The 11078-nt window shown below is 39.3% G+C and overlaps 1 protein-coding gene across 1 annotated transcript; it reads left to right on the plus strand.

Moving 5' to 3' along the window:
• The first annotated feature begins 3712 nt into the window (after positions 1-3712).
• cyp7a1 (cytochrome P450, family 7, subfamily A, polypeptide 1) lies at positions 3713-10765 on the plus strand. The gene is made up of 8 exons (XM_068737925.1): positions 3713-4039; positions 5383-5623; positions 5761-5970; positions 6294-6488; positions 6587-6786; positions 7832-7962; positions 8173-8351; positions 8474-10765. Exons 1-8 carry the CDS (start codon positions 3957-3959, stop codon positions 8774-8776), a joined length of 1542 nt encoding a protein of 513 aa, XP_068594026.1. The 5' UTR covers positions 3713-3956; the 3' UTR covers positions 8777-10765.
• Positions 10766-11078: the final 313 nt, after the last annotated feature.

The following is an 11078-nucleotide window of genomic DNA, read 5'->3' on the forward strand; positions in this document are numbered from 1 at the left end:
CCTTGTCCCCACTTCTAAATGCCTGTTCCTTATGCAACCTTCGCTGTCTGAGTTTAGCTGTGAACCAGGGTTTGTTGTTGTAATAACTAACCCTGGTGCTTGTTGAAACACAGCTGTCTTCACAAAAGCTGATGCATGACATCACATCCTCTGTGGGGCTCATCCAGATTGTTGGTAACAGTCCTGAAAACATCCCAGTCTGTACAGTCTAAACACGTCCGAAGATCCTCCATAGCTTCACTGGTCCACTGCTTTGATTTCCTGACATCAGGCTTACAGAGCTTTCATTTCTGCCTGTATGCAGGAATCAGATGGACCATGACGTGGTCAGAGAGACCCAGTGCAGCACGAGGGATGCTGTGATAGGTGTAACAGTGATCTAAAGTGTTCTCCTCTCTGGTTGAACATTAAACTGTCTGTATTCGAGGAGTTCATGGCTGAGAAATCTGGACTGGCAGCAAAGGTTACACAGGCTAGGAAGCACTATGTAGCCAATAAATATAACTGTGGATTGATAGAGAGAAGACCAAAGTTAGCGCCGTGCTCAGGCCAGAGCTTGTTTTATTCTGACATACAGTTGCATATCAAAACATTTCACAATTTGCATAAAACATGGTTTGACCAACTGACGATAAATACGATAAAACATTCTGCCTTCACGAAAGTGCACATGAATTCAAATGATTTAACATATATTGACACATTAACACAGATTGGCTCAACTCAAAATATGTTCCAAAATAATATAACTCAAAACATACACCCACCTTACTCTTAATACTCACAGTGGCTCACATATTAACATACATTCCTGCTAACATTTGTTCAACAGTAGCATGATATACACAGAAACCTCTAGAACATTTGTACGTGTTGTCCGCTCTCACACACTTGCGTTAAACAGCAGAGCCTAACTGTATTGCGCAACCACCAGATGTTGGAACGTGGCTGGCATTGTTAAACTAGCTTGAATATGGTATCTTTATCCAAACCCTTTACTTACCTCTCATTTGAAACACATTGTCTTGTGCTACAGAAGGCTTATGTCAGTTACTTACACTTACAAAGTTATGGTGTAAAACTGAAGTTCACGAAGAACTAACTAGGCAGCATTACGACGTCCGTCGGAAAACAATTAGCTACAGAATTAAGCTAACTACATTTAACAAACATCTCCAAATCATGTTAAAACATTACAAAATATGTATTACTGCCTTCACATTAGATCATAAACCAAGCTAAAGACAGAAACATTAGTTTTGCTGTACCTGTGGATCGATAGAGAGAGATGACCAAAGTTAGCATCCTGCTCAGACCAGAGCTTGTTTTATTCTGAGCTGCACATGAGCCGAGCTTGTAACTACGTTTTCCCTAATGGATCCACAGCAGCACCAAAGAGCCATACTGACGTGATAGTGTATTATCTTGATATAAAGTCTGTGAAAAGTGTTAGAATAGTTAAATTAAACATGTAGCATTTCCAACCTACTATATAGACTACAATACAAACAACTTTATTAATCAATTTGTTTGGAGCAGTTTGTCTGACACACAACACAGTGTTTGTACCTTTCAGGCTGCCTTTGGTTTTAATAGATTTCACTATATCTGTATGATAAATATGCAGTGTAGACTCATTAAATCTACAGTTATCATTATGTGAAACAAGACAGCAACAAAATAAAGAATGCCACAGACATTACAATTCATATTATGAATGACACCCAAAGGCAGCTTGTTTGTCTATTTACTTATCTACAGTAAGACCAGATCTTAGGTCAAAAAGCTTCACAATTACACATTCAGCTTTTTAGCCATGGTGCCATCCTGGCAATGTTCGTTGGTCTACCACTTTGATCCAAACTAAGATATCTCAACAACTGTTAAATGCATTGCCAAGAAATTTTGTAATTCATGGTCCCCAGAAGATGATTCCTACCGACTTTGGTTATACTGGACTTTTCATCTGACACCATCATCAGGTCAATTTTCTTCTATTACTTTGATTTATGACCAAATACACGCATAATTAATGACATTTGCATTAACTTCATTTGTACTTTGTCATCATGTTGCTAATACGAAATGTAGTACAACATAGTAAGCTAAAATGGTGACCATGGGAAACCTCCTGCTTTTTAAAACGTTGTGAATGCAACCGGAGTGAGGCACAGTCGCCCACTCAGAGACAATCAATGACTAAATAGGATTAGAGGATTTGTTTCAGGGGTGGTCAACTATGATCTCTCCATGAAGCAAGGGCCTGTGTTCAATAAACTTATCTCATTTTTCTGACACACGCCATTGGTTATATAAAGCCTTGAAAAAGCAAAAACATCTCTGCAGTAGTCAGTAGCAATCTATATATGGGTATTCAAAAACTATAACAACTGTGAAAAACAAAATGATTCAATGACATATATAATACTTATTTTCTTTAGGTATTTTTTGTCATATACAGATATACAATGATGATTGCTGGGTAATATGTGTGTTGATGTTGTCTAATGTCAAGTCTCTATTTGATCATGTGACAAGACGATATGATATACTGTGGCTAGTTTAGGTGCAAAATCTGTCAAGACTGACAAGCCGAGCAAGCAGTCATGCATTTAATCATTAGCTTGCTCTGGGGCCCATTGCCTTGACCAGTGTTTCACTTCTGCCTACACTTCTATCACTGTTATCACTGCTATCGTGCAGATATTTCATATCTACAAATACTTTGTGTTTAGAGAATAATCGTCTCTAGGTAGATGGATGACTCACTATCACACAAACTGTGTGGTGCTTTTCAATAATGCAATCTGTTATCCTTTTCTAATGTTGTCTTTCTCGATGAACTTGATTTCATCTCCACTGACACGACGGCAAGTCTTAACAGGTAATACTTGTCTGTTGTCACATACCATACAATAATGATGTTCATTTCCGCTACCGCCTGCACTCACAGTCACAAACACACATATGCACACACGCAGGAGAAGAGCAGAGACCTTGAATCTATTTACCAACCCAGAGTATTATCGCAGAACAGTCCTTCAGGTAACACTGTCCATGGACTCCAGTCAAGGTCATCTCACACACACACACACACACACACACACACACACACACACACACACACCACACACACACACACACACACACACACACACACACACACACACACCCACACACACACACACACTGTTCTTGGAATCCTATTTTCTATAGAAATCCCAGTAAGATAACACACTAGATAATTTTCAGTCCTTAGTAAATTTCAAATGAAATTCACAAGAGGTCCCCTAATGACTTTCTTATTCTACAAAAAAATCTTGATATCAAATTTGTAATGAAGATACGTTTTTTACGACACTTAAAAAAAATGATGCTGTTTATGCAAAAGCAGATTGTTTGTTGTAATATTTAATATTTAACGGATCATATCACAATCTTAGCTGCAGGTTTTGAACATCACCAGAACATGTAGAAATGATTTGCTTTATTTTAGCAAAGCAATGCTGAAAATAATCTGCCTCCTCTTTGAAAAAATCATTGCAGATGATGTTGCACAACAAATTGTACTTTTGCAAGTCAGCAGCTGGGGCTGACTCCAGTGATGATATCATGCCATTCTCCTGAATCAGCCCTTGGGCCCACCCTAAGGGACAGAGCAGGTATAAAAACCTGTCACACACCGCCTGTCATCACACTAGGTTGAACCAACACTCCTCACATTCAGGCTGCTTGCACAGTCTGCAGTGACAAGGAGTGACACTTTGCGTTTATAGTCTCTGGGTTGTTAAACTCCAGGAATCTAGGACAGCATCTTTAATCGCAGTTCCTGTCCGGGTGATCTGTGTGAAGCATTAGTAGCGTTTAGTAAGCCTCCTGGGGTGCTGGGTCTTCCTCTCATCATCATCATTATCATCATCATCATCATCATCAACAACAACAACAACAACATTACTATGATAATAAGCATTGCAATGATCTGGGCAGTAGTGGTGGGATTCTGCTGCCTTTTGTGGCTTGCTGTGGGGATACGACACAGGTAAGAAGAGACATAGGACATGTTGGATGTAATGTATTAGGAATTTCTTATAGTTGTTGTATTTTACTTATACAGTGTGTCTAGAACACTTAACATTATTAGGAATCTGATGATGTATGCCAACCACCAACTGTTTTTTTCCAGGGAAGCAACATCACATGTAACAATATGATGCATGTGGCAGCTTATGTAACCAGTTACGCACTGTGAAGGACATAAGTATGCATGCAGTGTGAGCTAATCAAACAAAAGCTTTCTTAAAGATGTTGGAATTTGTTAGGTATGCTGTTGTTTCACCAGTGTGCTGTCGGTGCTTATCTACTGTGGTCAGATTGACAAAATCTGAAGTGCTTTCTAATGTAAAATATATGTTACAAATAATTTTGTTTTTAAGAGCGTCATAATGACATTTACGCTGTCATTTAACAATAACAACAATGGTAACTGTTTTGGAATGTTTTGGAAAATGTTGTGGTTGTTGGGAGGATCAGGTTCAATTTCAAGGAAACTGGGCTCATTGACGAGAACTCAATGAGTTTTGAGTTTACTCAAGTATTTATTTTGTAAATGTCTGGAATCTAGCAAAAACCATGCATGCTGAAAACTTGTCCAAGAGGGAGAACATGTCTGATCTGATCTCTATGAGGATGATCCTGACAAGTTAATCTTTAAAGTTTAAAGATTAACTTACTGAAAAGGGTGATGATTCCCTGATTAAAATGCTTACCAAAATACTTTAAAGTTTAAAGTATCTTGGTAAGCATTTTATTCTTTGATTTGACAGTTGATAGTGGAGTGGTGACAAAAAATGGTTGCAATTACATTGTAAGGACCCTTAAACACCAGGAGATGGGGCACTCTGGTGGCCCAGAGGTTAAGGCACTGACCATGAACCACAACATCCTTGGATTGCAACTGGTTTGAAAAAACTCACCAGGGTGCCCCAATCTTATTTTTCAAAGTAATGCAATTATGTCAGTAGGGCTGCTGTTCAGTGGAAACACTGTATAACCATGTTGGGTTATCTTCCTACAATTCTCCTATTTCTTAGACAAGGTGCTTTTTGTTTTGGACATACATGGTTTGCATTGGACTAAAAGTAAAAACGTTCATGAGCTGGCTATAGGTTGAATCAGTCAGTAATAGTAAGAAAAAAAGTGAGCATAACTCCTATAAAAATGTTATTTTTTTAATTTTTAATTCATACAATCATCATAAACCCCCTCTGTCTAGACAAACAATTGAGCCCTAATATGGAAAACACTTTGACCTTCTATCAGTGGCTATTTGTTTTGGCTTTCACTGAATATTGTCTGCTATCTCTTTCTTGTCAATGCCCATAGGAAACTTGGTGAGCCTGCAGTTGAGAATGGCTTCATCCCCTACCTAGGTTGTGCTCTGCAGTTCGGGGCCAACCCTCTTAAGTTCCTCCGCAGCCGCCAGAAGAAGTATGGTCATATTTTCACCTGCAAGATAGCAGGCCAGTACATCCACTTCCTGTGTGACCCCTTCTCTTACCATTCAGTCATCAAACAGGGGAGACACCTGGATTGGAGGAAGTTCCACTTTGCTACTTCTGTTAAGGTAAATTTAGTAGATTTCATCTTCTAATATTCATACCATGTTATGTCAGGATATTTTTTCTTCTTCCATAAAGGACTTTTTGATGATACCAGTGAGTCCTTCAGTGGCCCTAAACCTATTTTTCATGCACTCACCAGGCGTTCGGCCACGACAGCTTTGACCCTCGTCATGGCCACACTACAGAGAACCTTCACCAAACCTTTCTGAAGACCCTGCAGGGTGAGGCTTTGCCCTCCCTGATAGAGTCCATGGTGGGCCACCTACAGGACGTAATGCTGAGGTCAGACACACTCAGCCCTAGCAAGGACCACTGGGAGGTGGATGGCATCTTTGCTTTCTGCTACAAGGTCAGCAATTGGACTTTAGACTGGAACGCATACAAGATCATTTAAGACACTGGGAGAGGTAGTCTGCCATCGGGCCTTAGGTTCTGCAGTTTATAGTGGACACAGTCTGGAGTAAATTGACCCACAAAACGTATTACATTTTGTCAAACAAAGTCAATTTTCATGGCTGCAACTAAAAAATAGCAACAAAAGAGAGACTAGACTTACAGTAATTTTTCAAGATTTAATCCTGTAATTCCAAAGCCTCCATGCCCTTCATTTTGACTTGAAAACAGTGCTCCCAACAGTCTTAACAGGTTTCCTTCTGTCCTGCTGTCCCCCAGGTGATGTTTGAATCTGGCTACCTGACTCTGTTTGGTAAAGAGCTTGGTGAAGACAAGCGCCAGGCTAGGGAGGCGGCTCAGAAAGCCTTGGTGCTCAACGCTTTGGAGAACTTCAAAGAGTTTGACAAGATCTTCCCGGCATTGGTGGCTGGCCTGCCCATCCATGTCTTCAAGAGTGCCTACAGTGCCAGAGAGGTTAGTGCCGCAATGCCTCTGTGGTACCATTTCTAACAACTTAAGCAGTATAAACTTTATTTAAGAGAAACTCAAGTATTTCTTTTTTAAATGTCTAGAATTTAGCAAAAACCATGCATGCTGAAAACTTGTCCAAGAGGGAGAACATGTCTGATCTGATCTCTATGCGGATGATCCTGAACGATTCCTTATCTACCTTCAATGACTTGAGCAAAGCCAGGACCCATGTCGCTCTGCTCTGGGCTTCACAGGCTAACACCCTGCCTGCTACCTTCTGGAGTCTCTTTTATATGATCAGGTATGCTAATAGCTCTCTTTGTCTTTAGGCTCACAGGAAAAAGAACAGAAGATAGCAAATGGATTGGTCAACTCAACAAGCAGTAGTGGTTGCGAGTTCTGTTCTGTTTGAACAGAATAAAATATTTGTAGTCCCTAATGGCTCTTTATTGTTGTTAGTAAATCACAAATTTAGCTGTCTTCTTCTTGTCAGTTATTTATTGGTTTGTTTGATAAGGGACAGTGCACATTAATACAAATATGTCTGTAAATGCACCAGAGTTAGCCAAGAGGCTATTTTTCATCTGTAGTCCCAAGAGGCAGATAAATGTCAAGTGTGGTAATCTATTATCACGAAAACACATCTCTTTGTTCACCCCCTGGGGCTAGGGTGGCTATTGTTCCTGGCTTAGAATTACTCATGTGTATATATACATGTGTCTATATGTCTATATCTAATATATGCACTTTAGACCATAGATTGTCTTTAGGCTCAGTAGCTGACCAAACACAGCAGACCAAATTGTTGGCTGATGGAGACAAAGTAGGCAAACATTAGACTAGCATTTCAATTTTAACAATATGCTGCACTTGATGATTTTAGATAATTTTATTTGCATGGCACAACAAATTGACAAAGGACAAAGATTTGTCATAGTTTTGTGCCTGTAGTCCAACACATTGGATTTGAAATAAAACAATGACTGTGGTCAAAGTGCTGACTTCACATTTTAAGTGGGGTGTTTGAGGGTGTTCACCTGTAGAGCATCATGGGAAATAGACTTCAGATAGTAATTGAAGGCAAAGGATTTGCAACCAAATATTTAATAAGCTCATGTTCACACGTGTCCACATGTCCATGTACTTTATGTTCCATAAAATTGGAATAAACTAGTGTTTTTAGACAGCTATATATTTGCACCAAGCATCACAGTTACAATTAAATTCCAATGTGTAAAAATATAGACACAATGAAAATTGGCACAATGAAGTTCCTGCAGTTATCCAACATCAGTCAGTAAGAATTTTTAACAGTGACAGTAACAGGCTCCTCTATCTGTGCTCAGGAGCCCAGATGCTATGAAAGCAGCTTGTGAGGAAGTGCAGAAGATTCTAGAGGATGCAGGACTGACGGTTGACCCGAGCAACCCTACACTGAACCTGACCAGGGAGCAGCTGGACAACATGCCTGTTATGGGTAAGATTACCAGCAGATTACTAGAAAATAAAAGGTACTTGTAAGACGACTAACTGTCTAAATGTTAGTCTGGCATTGCCTCCATGGTATACAACATACCATTGCAATCTATGTACAGAATTCTAGCATGTTTTTATTTAAAAAACAGTAAACAAATGTTATGAGCCTAATTTATTTCTTTACATATTCCTGTCTACTTTCTGTCTATAGACAGCGTCATTAAAGAAGCCATGCGTCTTTCGAGTGCTTCTATGAATGTACGTATTGCCAAGGAAGACTTCCTGCTTCACCTCGACAACCAAGAAGCTTACCGTATTAGGAAAGATGATGTCATTGCTCTATATCCACCCATGCTGCACTACGATCCAGAAATCTACGAGGATCCCTATGTAAGACTCCCGTATAGTTCCTACTTCATCAATGAGAAAACTATCTTCTTCAGGAAATCCCTGTTATTTGCAAACTACTGAAACTCATCTTCTTCTCTCCCACTCTCCTCATCCCCCCGCAGGAGTATAAGTTTGATCGTTTCCTGGATGAGAAGGGTCAGGAAAAAACTACATTTTACCGCAATGGCCGGCGGCTGCGTTACTTCAACATGCCCTTCGGCTCTGGGGTCACCAAATGCCCCGGCAGATTTTTTGCTGCGTATGAGATCAAGCAGTTCCTGACTCTGGTGCTGTCCTACTTTGACATGAAACTGGTGGACCCTGCTATCAAAGTCCCACCTCTTGACCAATCCCGTGCTGGTCTGGGTATCCTCCAGCCTACCTATGATGTGGACTTCAAGTACAAGCTGAAATCGAACCACTAGGTTCTCTGTCAAGGCAGAGTGATTGAAGTACATATTGTACATAGTGTATATTTAAAACTGTTAATGAAGATGCTTTGCTGTATATATAAATAGACTGAAATATATATTTTTGTTGCTTTAATTTTCCGCCAAAAAACATGTATTCTGCACATATGGGTGGAGCCCTTAGAAACTGTTAAAATCCTTCAGTGTATCTGGTAGTGTTGTGACAAGCACTTCCTGTCTGGCATCTTAGAGTAGAAGTGCTGAGTTGCATTTTCAATTCCTGAGGACGGACCTAAAAACATACAAATTTATAAAATAAATGTGGTTTTGCATGTTTGGCCCATTCACCCAAAATCTTGTAGAGTGACATTATCAAGTGACAGAGTGTTTGTACCTTGCAGACAGCCCTTGATATTAACATATTTCATTATGCCACATTACAGTGGCATGGTTATGCAGCGCAGACTCGACTTAAATCATTCTATAATTACCATTACATGAGAAATGACAGCTACAGCAGAACAGTTTTCACTGTTTTCTTGTTAGCACTTGTCTGTGCTGGTACAGGCGTGTTTGACTCTGGACAGAAGTGTTTTATTTCCGCAACGCCTGACACAAGAACATTTTCTATTGCACATAGACCAACATATTGTAACTACTGAAACTATAGGGTTTCCCATGTTACCACAGTGGTATAAAACTGATGGAGAGCTGAGAGATGTTTTAAATCTTTTCCAGCGCTTCAATTTCTCTCTTACAAGTTTCAGCGTATCTCCTTTCTTTTTTGTCTTTCCTCTCTATCCTGTCCATCTCTTCTAACTGCTCATCCAGACCTATCCCACCCAGTACATTCAAATTCACAGCAAAGTCTGACATTTTGTAACAATTTGTTTGGCACAATAATACTACTGTAATGGGGTCACAACTGTGTTTTTACAAGGGCTTTCATCGCAGCTCGGCCAATCATAATCAAGGATTGATACTATATATTTATATTGTTACATCAAGAGGAAGGTCTAATTGATGTTTCCATGTCTTCTCCTCACTCCCAGGAGTAAAGTTCTTTCATTGATGGATGTAAACTCTGCTCAAGAAGCTAAAATTGCCATATTATCAAAAATGTACATGACCTGTGTCCTCAGTGACAAGGCATTTTTCAAGTTTTTGAAAGATGATTTTTACGTCAACAGTGCCAACAGTACCATCTAAAAATATAGTGTTCTGGGGAAATGTCATCAGTAAAGTATATTGTACATGACTTTTAGTAAATGGGCTTAACATGCAAAAACACTGGTGTTCCATTCATCCCTAGAGCTACTGGAAGTTCATATTTCTGCACTTTTGAAATACTACTACTTTAATGTGTGTTAGCATTGACTATCACAGCCAACTGTGTGCAGTGAAACATGTTCTGTGTATTTATCATAGCATATAGAAAAACTGTTAGCTCACCTATTCTGCTCTATCACCACTTGTTTGGTACTTTGCTATTTCACGTCAGCTAGTTTATTCTGCGAGGTGATATTGCTGAGTGCAGCATTACCAAACTCCTTTTTTATCAATGAATGCATGACTGTAATCAGTACCCTATCATTTACTGACTTCACCTTGAAGTGGAAGATAGAGACTCCATCAACTTTGGAGTTTGCTCTCTCTGGCTGTCTCACTCTCAAACACTGCTGTCCCTAAAGCTGCGTCTGATTGTTGGCCAATGCTAATCTATCTAACTGTAGAACAAGGCAGGTATTCAGGTGCTTCACATAAAGGGTAAAACATTCATAACTCTGGATACAATATTTAGACAATGAGTGAAAACAGTGAGTGAGTCTGAGACCCTTATTATTCTTGGGAGCAGAATGTAACGAACATGGAAGCGAGAACACCATTGTAAGCATGCACAGCTGTTTTAATTATATTGCCTGACAATCTGAAGGGTATTCACTGAACACTGATGTGTAAATGCTGTACAAACAGAAAATAAATCAATACATTTGTACACTCGTCTGTGTGGCGTTCAGATGTCTCTATTTGTTCAACTCAGTGCAAATACAACAGAAAAGCGTTGTCATCCTTTCTCTTTCTCTCTATACATATACTAATCATGTAATAAAGTAATAATGTAGATAACAGGGGATTGTGGCTGAAAGCTCCAGAAGAAATCCAATAATTAGACCTTGAGTTCATTGTTTGTCATAGAAACAGTTCAAAAGTATTCTTTCTTTAAACAATGTATAGTGATTACTGGTAACATGTGTTAAATGTAACAATTAATAGAAAGATTCAAGTTTATTTTTGGAGCACAGTCTACAAAAGCAAT

This window comes from Cebidichthys violaceus, unplaced genomic scaffold, assembly GCF_023349555.1.
Source record: "Cebidichthys violaceus isolate CVI_PGR_0920_01 unplaced genomic scaffold, fCebVio1.0.p SCAF_8, whole genome shotgun sequence".
In the NCBI taxonomy this organism is placed as follows: domain Eukaryota; kingdom Metazoa; phylum Chordata; class Actinopteri; order Perciformes; family Stichaeidae; genus Cebidichthys; species Cebidichthys violaceus.

Bases quoted from the DNA above. Each gene is read 5' to 3' on its own strand.
- cyp7a1 (XM_068737925.1), top strand. From the start codon at position 3,957: ATGATAATAAGCATTGCAATGATCTGGGCAGTAGTGGTGGGATTCTGC. The intron at 5,624-5,760 runs GTAAATTTAGTA...TGCACTCACCAG, and splicing joins ACTTTGCTACTTCTGTTAAG to GCGTTCGGCCACGACAGCTT. The intron at 6,489-6,586 runs GTTAGTGCCGCA...TTAAATGTCTAG, and splicing joins GTGCCTACAGTGCCAGAGAG to AATTTAGCAAAAACCATGCA.